The sequence below is a fragment of the Bidens hawaiensis genome, unplaced genomic scaffold (assembly GCF_021521415.1).
Source record: "Bidens hawaiensis isolate Kalapana, Puna unplaced genomic scaffold, B.hawaiensis_p1.1 tig00001412_1, whole genome shotgun sequence".
Taxonomy (NCBI): Eukaryota; Viridiplantae; Streptophyta; class Magnoliopsida; order Asterales; family Asteraceae; genus Bidens; species Bidens hawaiensis.
This window is the reverse complement of record NW_027491079.1, coordinates 69142-86217: the sequence shown is the minus strand read 5'-3', so window position 1 is coordinate 86217 and position 17076 is coordinate 69142. Positions and strand designations below refer to the sequence as shown.

The 17076-nt window shown below is 44.4% G+C and overlaps 1 protein-coding gene across 1 annotated transcript; it reads left to right on the top strand.

The window, feature by feature from the left end:
* Nucleotides 1-1655: 1655 nt before the first annotated feature.
* LOC143574774 (putative polygalacturonase At3g15720) lies at nucleotides 1656-16518 on the top strand. Its single transcript, XM_077059316.1, has 10 exons — nucleotides 1656-1676; nucleotides 1846-1962; nucleotides 2045-2182; nucleotides 2288-2443; nucleotides 15014-15043; nucleotides 15494-15701; nucleotides 15784-15865; nucleotides 15942-16050; nucleotides 16133-16222; nucleotides 16300-16518. The coding sequence occupies exons 1-10, from the start codon at nucleotides 1656-1658 to the stop codon at nucleotides 16516-16518; spliced, it is 1170 nt and encodes a 389-aa protein (XP_076915431.1).
* The last annotated feature ends 558 nt before the right edge of the window (nucleotides 16519-17076 follow it).

Below are 17076 nucleotides of genomic sequence, written 5' to 3'. Positions count from 1 at the left end.
CTCTAGATTCTCTTTCTGAAATTAAGCTCTATCATAATTTCTTTTGTTTGACCGACACTTTATGCTATATATAAAACCATTGGGGGGGTTACGTAGGTTACATATGTCATGTTTATACAGTTAGTAATTATCAATTAATCTTCATTCAGAAGAAATTAATTATTATCAACTAAGAGGCCAATTAGTAAAAAATAAAAAAGCACTTATATATTCAACCATGGTGTCTAGTTTTATTCATTCTCACACAAAAGATCTAATAATCTATTCTTAAATAGAGAGGGTACTAAAGATTGTTCTCTCTTTAGATTCTCTTTCTTAAATTAAGCCCTATCATAATTTATTTTGTTTGGCCGACACTTTATGTTATATATAAAACCATTGGGGGTTACATAGGTCACATATGAGATGCTTATACGGTTAGTAATTATTAATTAATCTCTATTCAGAACAAAGAAATTATTATCAATTAAGAGGCCAGTTAGTGAAAAAAATAAACTTATATATTCGAGCATGGTGTCTAGTTTTATTCATTCACACTCAAAGATCTAATAATCTATTCTTAAATATGGAGTGTACAAAATACTGTTCTCTCTCTAGATTCTCTTTCTGAAATTAAGCACAATCATGATTTCTTTTGTTTGACTGGCACTTCATGCTATATATAAAACCATTGGGGGTTATGTAGGTTACATATGAGATGTTTATACAGTTAGTAATTACAGTTAGTAATTATCACTTATATATTCAACCATGGTGTCTAGTTTTATTCATTCTCACTCAAAAGATCTAATAATCTATTTTTAAATAGGGAGGGTACTAAAGACTGATCTCTCTCTAGATTCTCTATTTGAAATTAAGCCCTATCATAATTTCTTTTGTTTGACCGGCACTTTATGCTATAAATAAATCATTGGAGGTTACGTAGGTTACATATGAGATGTTTATACAGTTAGTAATTATTAAATTAATTAATCTTCGTTCATAAGAAAGTAATTATTATCAATTAAAGGCCAGACAACAAAAAAAAAATAAAAAAAAAACTTAAATATTCAGCCATGATGTTTTATTCAATCTCAATCAAAAGATCTAATAATCTATTCTTAAATATGGAGGGTACTAAAGACTGATCTCTCTCTAAATTCTCTTCTTGAAATTAAGCACTATCATAATTTCTTTTGTTTGACCGGCAATTTATGCTATATATAAAACCATTGGGGGTTACGTAGGTTACATATGAGATGTTTATACCGTTAGTAATTATCAGTTAGTCTTCGTTTAGAAGAAAGTAATTATTATCAATTAAGAGGCAAGTTAGTTAAAAAAAACTTATATATTCCAACTGATTAAGCTTTATTTTGGGATATTCTTCTCTCTAGATTCTCTTTCTCAAATTAAGCCCTATCATAATTTCTTTTGTTTGACCGAACTTTATGCTATAAATAAAATCATTGGGGGTTACGTAGGTTACGTATGAGATGTTTATACAGTTAGTAATTATAATCTTCTTTTAGAAGAAAGTAATTATTGTCAATTAAGAGGCAAGTTAGTAAGAAAAACCCTTATATATACTACCATGGTGCCTAGTTTTATTCATTCTCACTGAAAAGATCTAATAATATATTCTTAAATAGGGAGGGTACTAAAGACTGTTCACTATGGCTTCCAAAGGATTAATGGTAACAGAACTAAACATATACGTAGAATTTATTTTCAAAATAGGAAATGATGGAGCTCAAAAGTTGTTATGGTGTTATCATGACATGGAAGTTGTGTCTAAAATCCACCGTTTGAAATGGCGGAACCTAAAAATAGTATTTGCAATACTCGTTCTCAGTTTTTTTTCAGGGTTTCTTGGTGGTAGGCTTTTGTTACATTTTGTTTAGCCCGGAAACCACACATGCAGCCACTTTTGATGTAATATCTTATGGAGCCAAAGGCGACGGGAGTACAGACGACTCACAGGTAAACCATATGGTTCCATGCAAAAAAAAAAACCACAAATCGGTTAGCTGCGTGTGTATTCTAATAATGTCCATCATTGCAGGCATTCCTTCGAGCATGGGATCACTTATGTGAAGATTCGAACGACCCAACACTAATCATATCGTCGGACATGACATTTTTATTAAGCCCTCTGATATTCAATGGTTCATTGTGCAAATCCGAAAATACAAATATCAATGTAAAATCAGGCCCCAAATAATTATAATTAAGATGTTAATCTAAAACGTTCTAGATAAAATGCATGTGATTGACTGTTCTTATTATTTTTTTTAACTGCTTGTAGCTTTTGGGAACTATCACTGCACCAAATACACTCAATGGATGGAAAGATTGTTTCTCGAGACGGTTTTGGATATATTTCACATCTGTGCGTGGGCTCACCATTGATGGACCTGGTCAGATTGATGGACAGGGCGCAGTCTGGTGGAAACAAATAATGGTTAATGAAGAGGTATGTACCCGCCTCAACACCAAGCAAGGCGGGTCAACCCACAAGATAAAGACATTATGAAGGCACAAAGCCAAAACCCAGGCGCATCGCGCATACAAAACATGCTCAGGCATCATATGCTCGCGCATCACATATGCGCGCGGCGCATATCGCATGCTCTTGCACATCACATATGCTCGCGTGTCACATATGCGCGTGGCGCACCAGCGCGCGGCGCATATCACACGCTCGTGCATATCACACCTGCGCATGAAATATCTGCGCGTGAGAATAAAAAGAAGACTTCGCGCATCCTCAGGATGGGCGCATATCACACGTGCACATAATCAACCTCGTCCTTATCCAAATCAGGATCAGGGCAACCTTGATTGTGCACGTCAGACACTCTTCTAGAAGGCATCTTTTTAAGGAGTAAGAATATGCTGATGTTGACAGCTGCCAAATGAAAGGTCGACAACTCAGCATGACACATGTGCTACCACATGATTTCAACCAACGAGAAAGCGCCAGGTGTCCCAGAGGACACGTGGCGCAGTGCGATTGGAGGAGGCCAACGAGGCTGAGCCCAGCCAGTGGAAACCCTAGCACTATAAATACAGCATCAACTCCACTTTGATGACACATTCATTCACACTCAATCATTGACAGTTACAAGCAGTGATATCACATTCAATCATATTGAATTATATTCACTCACAGTCAGTTACAGAAAAACACACAGTCACACAATCAAGAGTATTCAGCGATTCAGCAATACTCTTGAGATTTCACTGACTCACACTTTATTATCTTCTCCACAAAGATACTGATTCTCACGCCGGAGGGTTACCCCAAAGAGGACCCCTCTGTCCCTTTCTGAGGGGTAAGTAACGGCGCTGTTCATTTTTGTAGGTGGAAGAACACGGATTCAAAGGAACCATCGGTGAAACAGTTTAATCATACCCGAGGAAAGTAGATCTGCTACCAGTGAGTAGATCCACGTTTCTTCATTGGCGCCATCCACTGTTACAAACGGCAATCAGATCTCATCCAGATCTACGAAAAAAAAAAAAAAATCAATCACCATGGTTTCTGGAGTTCGTAACGTTGATCAAGCTCTGGAGGATATTGAACGTGAGGGTGTTAACGACGGACAGCAGGTTCTGAGGGTTCCGCGTGATTCTACGCGTACCACCAGCAACCGTCCCTTCGTCACAACCCCTCACGGCCAGACTGAAACTCCTCCAGACGATCACACGTTACAAAATATGGCCGGCGCGAAGCTGAAAGGACCAATGGGTCCAGAAGATGAAGCAAACGATCCGAATGAATGGCTCATAAATGAGCAGCGGCGTCTGATGGAAAAGTACACTGAAATGATCAAACAGAAGAAGCTAGCCGACCAAACACAAAGGCAAGCGATTGATAAGCAGCCTACAAAAAGGCCGCGCGCGCCGGAAGAAGGGCATTCTGTTCACACTGCACACACTGAGTTCAGTGATGAAGAAGTGCATAGCATGAGGAAGACAAGGGATACTCATGCAGGAGGCTCGCAGCTCCGCGCGCCTGTGAACATGGCGCCTGGGGCCAGAGCAGATCTGGATCTGCACATGCCATACAGCCCACCGGTCAGAGGGCAAGTTGACGTAACCACACCCTACAGACCAGCCATCCTGGTAAAACACTCAAAGTTTACTGAGCGCATCGCGCAGGCTCCCATCCAGCACAAGACCAAGATGCCAAGTGGTCTGGGCAAATATGATGGCACAACAGATCCAGATGACTTTTTGCAGGGTTTCTATAACACGGGAAACCTAGAGAGCTGGACGATGCCAACATGGTGTCATATGTTTGCTCGCTGCCTCACGGGTGCTGCGCGGGTATGGTTCGAAAGCTTGCCGACAGGGCAAATTGATGGGTTCGAGGAACTATTAGAAAAGTTCCAAGCCCACTTCGTACAGCAGCGCAGGCACACGCGCGATCCTGATGACATCATGCACTGCATACGCAGGAATGATGAAACGATTGAAGATTACATCACTCGTTTCAATCAGGAGTCCCTGGCAATCGGGGGCATAACTGAGCAGCTCCTGCGCGTGGCCTTTATACAAGGCGCGCGCAGTGATCAGTTACGACGAGCTCTCGTAAGCAAAGATGGTATGCCCACCACGTGGGCCAAGTTAATGGAGGCATCGCGAGTTTTCGCGAGAAATGAGAAACAGATTGCCCAAGATAGGGCAAGAGAAAGGGCGCATCAGGCTGAATCACCGCGCAGCAAAGAGAAGAGGCCCAAACAGAACTCTGTATGGTCCAGGTTGCAGCCAACAAGTTTTTCTTCCGCGGAAAAACAAGCGCAACCAAGCTCACCCCAGCCCCAAAAGGATGCTCGTAAACACGGGGAGGGTGACAAGAGGGAGGGCGGCAGAGATCCCAGCAGACCTCTGCCAAGAATATGGACTCCCCTCACTAAAACACCTTCACAGGTGTTAAGTACTGAGAATGTCCAATTCAAGCCTCCCAAACAACTACATTACAAGGGACCGCAAAACAGTGGCAAATATTGTGAATTTCACAGGTCCCCGGGCCACAACACCGACGCATGCCATCATTTAAAGGATGCGATCGAGAAGGATGTAAAGTCGGGCAGGCTGGCTCACTTGGTAAAAAACCAAAGAATAGAAGATGAGCAACCGGAGGGAGCCTCTGCCAGCAAGAAGTACAAAAGAATCTGTGTGGCTGAGGGGGGACGACAAGGGCAGACGTCAAGAAAGAGAAGCGCGCAAATTCACGGAGATTGGCGCGAGCAGCAAGTCATCTTCCCAAGAATCAGGGGAGGCCCTTCAATAAGCAGTCCTCTAGTCATTACCACACACATTGCTCATTACGAAGTGTCAAAGGTCCTGGTGGACACTGGAAGCGAATCTGACATTATGTATGAGCAGTGTTTCAGAAAGTTAGACCCGGCAGACCAAGCGCGGCTCGAAATTGTGAACGCACCGATCTGTGGTGTCTCAAATGAAATCATACATCCCCTAGGCCAGATTCAGTTTGAACTAACTATGGGGGATGATGAGCACAAGCGAGCCGAAGTTGTCAACTTCTTGGTCTTGCCCACCACGTCATGCCACAATATGATCCTGGGTAGGGGAACGATTGCCCAATTTAATGCTGTACCGTCGCCAGCGCACGGCGCATTGGGGATCCCTACACCAACAGGCGTAGCATTTGTTTACCGCGATCATTTGTGCGCAGTGACAAGCACGCCGCGGGAAGGGAGAATGAAACTTACAATGGCTGACAATGCGCCAGAGAAGTGGATTTTAAACCCAAAATTCCCAGAGCAAACGGTCACAATTGGCGCAACCATTTCAGACGAAACGAGATTGAGAATGAAAAAGTTGCTTACAAAATACACGTCGGTTTTCGCGTGGCAACACTCCGATATGACGGGGGTCCCGCGAGACTTGGCGCAACATTCTCTTAACACGTTTAAGTCGGTGGAGCCAATTGCACAGAAAAAGAGAATCATGGGGGATGAAAAGGCGAAGGCCATGAATGAGTAAGTGGAGGACCTGTTGCGCGCAAACATCATCCGCCCAATTCGATACCAGACATGGGTAGCCAATCCTGTGATGGTAAAGAAAAGCAACGGGTCATGGAGAATGTGTATTGACTTCAAGGACCTCAACAAAGCATGTCCGAAAGATTGTTACCCCCTCCCAAACATCGACGCAAAGGTGGACTCCGTGGCGCCATTCAAGCTCAAATGTTTCCTGGATGCCTATAAAGGCTATCACCAGATTCAAATGGCACCACAGGATGAAGACAAGACGGCCTTCAGAACCGACAAGGGTGTTTTTTGTTACACAAAAATGCCCTTTGGTTTAAAAAATGCGGGCGCAACCTATCAGAGACTTATGGATTCGGTTTTCAGTGAACAAATCGGAAGAAATCTAGAAGTCTACGTCGATGATTTGGTGATCAAGAGCAGGGAGGAGAGACAAATGCTCAAAGACATCGAGGAAACCCTTCAGCGCCTAACGGAGGTTAACATGAAGCTCAACCCGAGCAAATGTACTTTCGGCGCAGAAGAGGGGAAATTTCTTGGTGTAATGGTCACTAAGGATGGTTTCAAGGTGAACCCTGAAAAGGTGGAAGCCATCCTTGACATGCCTTCACCATCCACCATGAAAGAGGTTCAGAAGCTGAATGGTAGATTGGTGTCAATCAACAGGTTCCTAGCGAACCACGCCAGCAAATCTACTCCATTCGTTAACACCTTGAGGAACTGTTTGAAGAAGAGCCAATTCAAGTGGACGCCTGAGGCTGAGCAAGCTTTCACTGAGATAAAAGAATGTCTCATTAAATTGCCAGCGCTCACAGCTCCACTTCCTGGCGAGACCCTTACATTGTACCTGTCAGCTGGAGACCGCGCGATCGGCGCAGTATTATTGGTGGATCGCAAGGGGATACAAACGCCGATATATTATGTGAGTCGGGTGCTCACAGACCCTGAGACGCGCTATTCCATAATGGAAAAGTTAGTTTTGTCACTAACACACGCGTCGCGCAAGCTCCATAGATACTTCAATGGTCATCCTATTGAAGTTCTGACTGGTTACAACATCCAGCAAGTTTTGCGACGCCCCGCGCCCTCCGGAAGGCTGACAAAGTGGGCGCTGGAATTAGGTGAACACACGATCACTTATAAGCCCCGTCCAGCGATAAAGGGTCAAGTTTTGGCGGATTTCATCACGGAAATCCCAGACGGAAAGATTGAAGAAGCTCAGCGCGAGGTAGATCCTCCGCGAGCAAATGATGAAGAAGATGTTTGGAGGCTATTCACTGATGGAGCCTCCAACAGCGAAGGGTCCGGCGCAGGCCTCAAACTGATGGACCCTGATAATCGTGAATATACTTATGCTATCAGGTTGGACTTCAAGAGTACCAACAATGAGGCTGAGTATGAAGCCCTGCTGGCTGGTCTGCGCATCGCGCGCAAGTTTGGGGTTAAAAGACTAGAGGCGCATGTTGATTCTTACTTGGTAGCTGCTCAGGTCAACGGCCTATATGACGCCAAGGAGAACACAATGCCTCTGTATCTAGAGCAGGCAAAAAAGCTCGTTGAGCAGTTTGACTTCTTCAGAATAATACACATCTCGCGCAGCGAAAACAAGTCCGCTGACGCGTTGAGTAAAATGGCATCAACTAATTTTGATCACTTTGGCAAAGATGTCAGGGTGGAGGTAATGAGCAGCCCGTCAGTGCAAACGCAATCGGTCCTTGTAATTCATACAACCCCTTCACCCTGGATAACTCCAATAACAGAATTCCTGATGAAGGGGAAGTTACCGGACGATCGCGCACAGGCGAGAAAGATAAGACACAAGGCACAGAACTATGAATTACTTGATGGTACATTATATCGGCGCTCTTATCTTGGACCGCTCATGAAGTGCCTGGATGCTGAAGAAGCAACCTATGTGATTAGGGAGATTCATGAAGGAATCTGTGGAATTCACGCTGGCCCGCGCATGGTGGTTGCCAAGGCGATGAGCTCAGGCTACTATTGGCCAGGCATGTACTTGGATGCGCTAAAAGAAATCCAAAAATGCAAGGCATGTCAGAGCTACGCGCCAAACACCATGCGTCCAAAGAACAACTTGATTCCAGTCACCTCCGCATGGCCTTTCCACAAATGGGCCATTGATATTGTAGGGCCCCTGCCGCAAGCGCAAGGGCGAGTGAAATTTTTGGTAGTGGCGATAGACTATTTCACAAAATGGGTTGAGGCCAAGCCACTAGCAAAAATCACAGCTGAGGCGATGAAGCAATTTATCTGGAGCCACATCATTTGCCGTTTTGGCCTTCCCATGGAAATTGTGAGCGACAATGGCAAACAATTCACTGACAGGAAGATATCAAGCTGGCTCAGAGAATTGCACATCAACCAAATCTTCACATCCGTCTACCACCCTCAGGGGAATGGTCAAGTGGAGCGCGCGAATCAAAGTTTGCTAAATGGGCTGAAGAAAAGGTTGGAGGGAGAATCCCATTCTTGGGTCGAAGAGTTACCTAATGTCCTGTGGGCGCACAGGACATCAAGCAAAACTAGCAATGGCGAATCCCCGTTCAGCCTAACCTATGGGACAGAGGCTATGATCCCAGCAGAAATTGGATGCCCATCCCATAGGGTACTCATGATGAGCAAAACTGATAACGAGCGCGAAAGAAGATTGGACCTTAACTTGCTTGAAGGGTGCAGAGAAGCGGCTATCATTAATGAAGCCAGATACAAGAAAAAGCTGGAAAAATATTATAATCAGCGCGTTAAAGAATGCCACTTCAAGAAAAATGATTTTGTCCTTCGAAACAATGAAGCTAGTCGCGCAATAACCCCAGGAAAAATGTCCCCCAATTGGGAGGGACCTTATCAAATTTCAGAAGATTTGGGGAAAGGCGCGTACGCTTTAAAAGATTTGAATGGAAAAAAGATACCGCGCTCGTGGAACGCGGCACAACTTAGAAAATGCTTCATGTAAAAGTTCAAATTTGTAATGAAGGCTTTTAAGCCATCATGAATGATGATTCGCGCTATCTTTCAATATTTGTTCTATTACCTTTGCATACATGTTTCACACTTCCTTTATTAAATTGGAACAATATGACAACACTATATTGACTTCAAAACAAAATAAAGTGAAGTAAAACATACATGCGCGAGCCTTAGCTCAAACGCGTTAACGAGTCTTAACTCTAAAACGTCAGGGCCTTAGCCCAAACTTACGAGCCTTAGCTCAAACACGTTAATGAGTCTTAACTCTAAAAACGTCAGGGCCTTAGCCCAAAACAAAGAGCCTTAGCTCAAAACACTCACAAACATCCATCTTACATCCCGCGCAGCCTGATCATAAAAATCCTTAAACATAACTAAGGCAAAGTACATGCCATATCATGTTAAGGTCTCAGGTCGAGGCCGCGCGCGGAATCATAGTGGATATCTGAGTAACACAAGCTGACATGTAAATGGCTAAACTCATACTTCCAGCCCGCGCGACAACGACGCGCGAAAAGGAAAATAACGACAAGTTAGCGCGCATGTCAGCATGAGCAAGATACTGCGAGAACCACAAACAAAATAGAACAGAGGTTAAGTGAATAATTTCCATACAACCTTGTTCTTATTTTAACGTGCAAGCATATCTTATATCTATAAAACCAAACATGAAGAGATGAATGGAAATGCGCAAGATATGAAAACGAGAGAACAAGTTTCATTCCATTGGATCGAAATTTACAAGTATGATGAGTTACAAATTACAAGTATAAAAAATAAATATACAAAATTTGATGAAGGGCTTCTCAAGTCTCCACGTCGACGTCAGCCGCTTCATCACCCTCATCATCTCCCGCAGCATCTGGCGCGGTCTGCTCCTCATCCCCAAACTGACCATAGTCAAGTTCTTCCTCCTCATTGGAGTCTTCGATCACAACGGTGTCACGAGCAGATTCTTTCGCCCCACCAGAGCCGCTGGCAGGGGCAACATCCCCCGCGCCACCATCATCGCCACCAGCCCTCTCACAATCATCAAGCAACTTCTTTAGCGCGCCGAGGTCGGGCTGGTCAGCAAGCGCAGCTATCTGTAAATCATTAGAAAAGTAATGAGTACAAAACACTTAGAAAAGTTAGTCAAGAAAAACTCATTATGATCAAGGTACCTGCATAAGGATGGGGATGGGAGTATTCATATACTTTTCCCCCACCGCGGCCATGTCCGCGCAGGCCGCATCGCTCTTGTAAGGGTACTCGGATGGGTTCTTCCTCAACATGCCATATTCATACCCATCCGTAAACCCTTCAGCTCGGCCCACCAAACGCGCGGCGGCATTGCAGTCCATCACAAGGGCTTGAAACTCGGCGGAATATTTCATCGCCAAAGCTCAGCGAGCCATGCCCTGTGACACCAGCCATTGGCGATCCTGCGCGAGGCCAGCAACAGACGTCTCGAGGGCAGGAACCTGAGAGTTTAATAACTCAACAGTTTCCTTAGTCTTTTTTAGTTCCTCCTTATCAGACGCTGCTGCCACCAAAATTTTTTCTTTCTCCGCCTGCGCAGCACCAAGTGCTTCCTGGCTAGACGCCGCCGTCGCTAAGGCCTCATCTCTATCGGCCTGCGCGGCCGCCAAATCCCTTTTCAGGCGCGCAACCTCGCTCTCCAGTGATGATTTCTCAGTGATACTCTGGACGATAGCTTGGTCACGCGCCTCGGCCTGCTGTTCCAAGACACGCACTCTGCGCGCGTACTTGGCAACTTCGGCCTCCGCCAACTGCTGCTTCTCCCGCGCAGCTTGGAGCTCATGCCCGCGCTTGATGTATGCGGTGTTGGCACTTGCTCTGTTTTCACTGAGCTCCGCCTGGAGTTTCTCAGCTCGCGCGCGAGCATCAGACAGGTTCCAGGCGGCCACCTTAGCCTCTCGCTGGGCTTCCACAAGAGCGTCGCGTACTTTAACATAATCACGACGAAGCTCTTGGGAAGCAGCGAAGAAAGCCGACCCAGCGAAAACATGGTCGTTCAGCAAGTCCGCGCGGGTGCGCTCCTCCTGATACCTCCTTTCAGCAGGAGGCACGGCATGAGCCCAGAAGTCCTCGCATACGCCCATGGATTGAAAGGAACTCTCTTCATTAATATTCCATCTCGGGCGGTAAACGGGGACACCTTCCTGCAAAACACAAGAAAAGTTCTAAGTCATAAAGCATACTTATATGGAAATACGCGCAGCGGACCAACAAATCAATACATACCTGCGGGGATGAAGCAGGAAAGTCAGCGCCAGCCCCACCAGAGGTCTGCGCTGCGAACACTTGCGGCATCGCAGGGCTGGCGCGGTCTCCCAAGGAGTCTTCAACTTGAACCCCCTCGCCCTCCTCGTCTTCTTCAACATGCCTCTTCTCCTGCGACCTGGAAGGCTCCAAACCAGCCTCGCGGGGAGGGCTGCGTGCAGGAGGAGGCGAGGGAGGTCTCGACGCCGCCAGTTCGGCGCGCAATACGGTTTCCTGCTCCTTGGTAATCCCAATAAGGGGAGATTCAGCACTAGCAGGAGCAGGACCAGAACCAGCGGCGCCTGAAGTGCCGCCGGGAGTATCACCAGCAACTGTTGCGCCAGCTACAACTCCTATGAACAAATAAACAAGGAAAAATTGTTTATGACTGACTCCAAAGGGAAAAATTTAGAAGACATATGTGCAAAACTTACCTTGGCGCAATTCTGTTCGCGCATCGAACATCGCCATAAAATCCATTCTACCCTTTTCAGAGGGTAGAACAGGGGACTTCGATGGAGTCCCCGGCGCAGCCGTGGCACCTTGTGGCGCCTGCGGCTGATCTGTTACCGTCGCTGCCTCTGCAAACATTTAAAGGAGCAAAGGTTTAATAACAATTCAGCCAGATGAAGATAAATAAAGTATACCTGTTGCAGGCGCGGCACTGCTTCTCTCTTCAGCCGCGCGAAAGGAGGAGGCGACGCCACCATACCTCAAGTGGACAGGAGGTCTGCCCACTCTCACAGGCAGAGAAGCTAAAGAAACCTTTGTGGTAAACACCTGGGTTTCCTTAGGTCCCTTCGTTTGAGCATGGGGATGAGCGACAGGGGTGTCCTCTTTCTTCTGTTTCTTACTGGCCCCTGCGCCAGATTTCCCCTTAGCTTTGCGCTTTAGTAAAGGCGCCTCCTCTTCCTCCTCCTCCTCTTCCGCGAGCTCTAGCTCGTAGTTTTCAAGCGCATCTACAAAAACAAGCGACAGAAATGTTAATAAACTTGGGTATTCTAAAGGAATGAGCAGCAGTGCGAAGACTTACCAGGCGCGTCACCGTCAAAGTCAAAATCCAGATCTACTGGGATGAACAGGTCATCGAAGCGATCCGGGAAACCAACCTCCCCAGCGCCAAGTTCGACGGAGCCGCCCTACACATGTTCATCATAAGCGGCAAGGATGTAATCCTTGGTGACTGCGCAAAGCCAAGTTAAATGCTATCAGCAAAAGAACGATGCTCGCGCAAATATAAAAACAAAAAAAAAAAAACAAAAAAAAAACTTACACAACCCGTCGACTTGGATAACGGGCTCAAGCGCGCTGTCGGCCCAGAGCCTGCTCATGCCGACCCCAACCAGCGCCTCCTCGCAAATTTTCTTCGCGGGGGATGGTTCGGCGGTCAGTTTCTTAACCCATGCGCCAGTTGGGTTCTTGAGGACACCCTCATCCGCAGGCGCAGAAGTAATAGAGCGCATGGTCATACGGATGGGGATCACACCGGCCTTAATGTAAAAAAACCTCTCAGACCAGTCATGAAGGCTCTTGAATGAAACAGTGGAGCACTTCACTTTCTGACTGCGAGGAATAAAAGAGATCCAATTGTCTTGGATCTTGGCCTTATAAAAATATTGAAAGCGCCGAGGAGTGGGTTCCTCGCGCTGGGATTTGCACATGAACTCAAAGTGAGTCACGCGCACGAGTCCAAACGGATGGACTTGGGATATGTGAATCCCATAGAACTTCAACAGTGCACCCACAAACCTTGTCATCGGGAGACGAAGGTTGCAGTGGGAAAAAAAGTGGCTATATAGGGATATATAGCCGGCAGGCGGGTCCGCCGCCGTTTGCCCGGACCTAGGCAACATGCAGCCAAACAGGGTGGGAAAGCCCTGAGAGGTGATCAGGTTGTCGAGATCTGCCTGCTTCAATTTGCAGGGGATTTCATTCCACCTTTTGGTGGCCTTGGTCCTCCCTACTTCCTCCGATGTGGTCTCAACAACCTTCTTCCCCTTCCCCTTTTGCTTCAATGTCGACATCACCACAGATTTCACACGGCGTCTTCGAGAGGCAACGGAGGTGATTGAAGGGCTAGACGAGTATGAACTATCAGACATACAACTGTAATAGCCGATAATCGAGGATTCGAATCGATGTAAACACTCAAATCAGAATGTGAAAGCAGAAATTTGAATTTTAGCAACAATGAAGATGAAGATAAAAATTTCCTAAGGGCCTGCTTTTATAGGCCCAGGAGAGAGAAATGTGGCAGCTGATCGGGTTTCACGCGCCCCCACTCGCAGGGGCAACCCAACGACGGCGCGACACGTGTCCCTAACAGCTGTGTGAGGGGACAAAAAGATGTAACCGACCTGCCACGGAACAGAGACGCGCCCCCACTCGCAGGTACTAACCAATGCGAGTGCGACACGTGTTCAAGACAGCTGTGTGAGGGGACGTGAAAGGCAACTGTAGCACCTCGAGCACACGAAACGTCTGACACGTTTACGGCGCACGTCATCACCAACCAACCACGTGTTTGGACCTTTCGTTTTCAACCAAATGGATAGAACTTCGCGCGACGGTGGAAACAACAAAGAAAACGACAAAACCCCCTATAAAAGGACAATTCAGTGAGTCTAATATCTATCTTACCACGCTCGCGCAAGATAAGACACACATTAGACTGGGGGGGCTTGAAGAGGTATGTACCCGCCTCAACACCAAGCAAGGCGGGTCAACCCACAAGATAAAGACATTATGAAGGCACAAAGCCAAAACCCAGGCGCATCGCGCATACAAAACATGCTCAGGCATCATATGCTCGCGCATCACATATGCGCGCGGCGCATATCGCATGCTCTTGCACATCACATATGCTCGCGTGTCACATATGCGCGTGGCGCACCAGCGCGCGGCGCATATCACACGCTCGTGCATATCACACCTGCGCATGAAATATCTGCGCGTGAGAATAAAAAGAAGACTTCGCGCATCCTCAGGATAGGCGCATATCACACGTGCACATAATCAACCTCGTCCTTATCCAAATCAGGATCAGGGCAACCTTGATTGTGCACGTCAGACACTCTTCTAGAAGGCATCTTTTTAAGGAGTAAGAATATGCTGATGTTGACAGCTGCCAAATGAAAGGTCGACAACTCAGCATGACACATGTGCTACCACATGATTTCAACCAACGAGAAAGCGCCATGTGTCCCAGAGGACACGTGGCGCAGTGCGATTGGAGGAGGCCAACGAGGCTGAGCCCAGCCAGTGGAAACCCTAGCACTATAAATACAGCATCAACTCCACTTTGATGACACATTCATTCACACTCAATCATTGACAGTTACAAGCAGTGATATCACATTCAATCATATTGAATTATATTCACTCACAGTCAGTTACAGAAAAACACACAGTCACACAATCAAGAGTATTCAGCGATTCAGCAATACTCTTGAGATTTCACTGACTCACACTTTATTATCTTCTCCACAAAGATACTGATTCTCACGCCGGAGGGTTACCCCAAAGAGGACCCCTCTGTCCCTTTCTGAGGGGTAAGTAACGGCGCTGTTCATTTTTGTAGGTGGAAGAACACGGATTCAAAGGAACCATCGGTGAAACAGTTTAATCATACCCGAGGAAAGTAGATCTGCTACCAGTGAGTAGATCCACGTTTCTTCAGTTAAGCTTTTAATTGATCTTGGTTACAATATTTAGTAACATATATAAAACAATTTCGACTCATGGTTTCATTCTTTCAGGCGACAACTGAAACTTGTGATCGCCCAACAGTAAGATATTTGCCTTTTACATTTAATATAAAAAATTTTAATGCATGTTATTAGAGAGATGAACTTCAAAGGAAAAAATATCATTTTAATTTTATCTAGTTGCTATAATATTTTTTTTCTTAATGGCAACTCACACACTCTAGAATTACACCTATTTTAACAATCAGGGGACTTGACATTTTGACAACATGCACCCTTGGAACAAAGAGTTAATCCTATCAACCTTATAAAATTAAACGACAATTTGAAGTGTTTTTTAAGTTTATCTATGTTAACCAAGTCTATTATCAATTATATTATTATTATTTAGTTTATTATTCATATTCAGCTATGTTTGTTAGTTACTATTCTATCTCTAGTTAGAATATTTTTATGGCTATTGAGATATTATTATATATTATTATCATTGGTTAGTTAACGCTGTCGTTTTATTGTTCAATATCGTTTTAGGCTTTACATTTTAATTTGTGCCCGGGTCTTCGGATGAAAGGCACAACACATATCAACAGCCCATTTCTTCATATTAGTGTTAAGAATTGCCAAGATGTAGATATCGGGAATCTTCAAATTAATGCACCTGAAGACAGCCCTAATACTGACGGGATAGACATAAGTGCTTCCTCACATATTAATATCCATGACTCTAATATTCAAACCGGTACAAATTTATACTTCTTAGTAGTGACTAACTATCATCTTTATTTGATGTAATATTTAATCAATCCAATACACTTAAATAGGTGACGACTGCGTGGCGATTAACGGAGGCATCTTTGATATGAATGTAACAAATGTGTTCTGTGGACCAGGTCATGGCATAAGGTACCACAACCTTCACAGCTTGGACATCATATTTACACAAATTTATCACACTCCATATATGCTTGTGTTTTTGCAGCATCGGAAGCCTTGGGGAAAATGAGGGCCATGACACGGTTGAACAAGTACGAGTACAATACTGTAATATTACAGCAACCAAAAATGGATTACGCATCAAGACAGTACCAGTAATATTACATATTTGATACAACTTTTCTATTGTGTCTAAACAACATATGATATAACTTTTTCTTTATATCCTTGAAATAGCGGATCCTATTTCAAGACATTAATCTTGTTAACGTTGAAAATCCGATCCTAATTGATCAACATTACTGCACTAATTATGCTTGCCTGCCGGTAAGTCAAGCATTCCATAACATCAAACTAATATATATTCTTGGTCCACATTAACGGTTTTTTTTTAATTGGATTAGGAATCGAGGGAAGCAGTACAAGTGAGTGGCGTGATGTATATGAATATACAAGGATCAACAGCAACCAATCCCGCCATTAATTTTAATTGCAGCGAGATATATAAGTGTAAAAATATTGTGACAAACAACGTTCATATCACTGGAGGTGATGGTGTTGCTTACTGCAAAAATGCTCAAGGAAAATTTGTTGATACCACTCCAAGTATTAGTTGTGATTAGATTCGTGTAGCCTGCCACATTAGGAATATTACCAACTATATGTTGGCGATTCTAGATTATATAAAATTGTTTGATGATTGCAGCTTCAGAAGATCGAAATAATATGGAAATTTTGGACGATGGAAATGAAAAAAGTTTATATATAGATAGATATCTTCTCAAAGGGGAATATCAAGGCCTTTTGAAATCTCTACTCCAATATCTCACGTAGGCCGTCGTTCAAAATTTAGAAAAATAATTTAACCAAGTAAAAAAAGATACATGACTTTGTACAACAAAAAATATATATATTGTGTGTGGAGATAGTTCATTTCAATACCAATAATACGCTTATAATCACAACAAAACTTAAATCATAATGCATTTGTACTAATGGTTTTGAATATAAGGGTCTTTGTGTTAGCGTAACAAGTTGTTAGATAACACTTTGTCGTTAGAAATGATTAGGTTTAAAGTCCAGTGATTATCAAATTAAAGGCGACACCGACGCGTATAGTTAATGAACGATTGATAATGTATTTTGGATATATAATATGATCGATTACATCATATGCATCA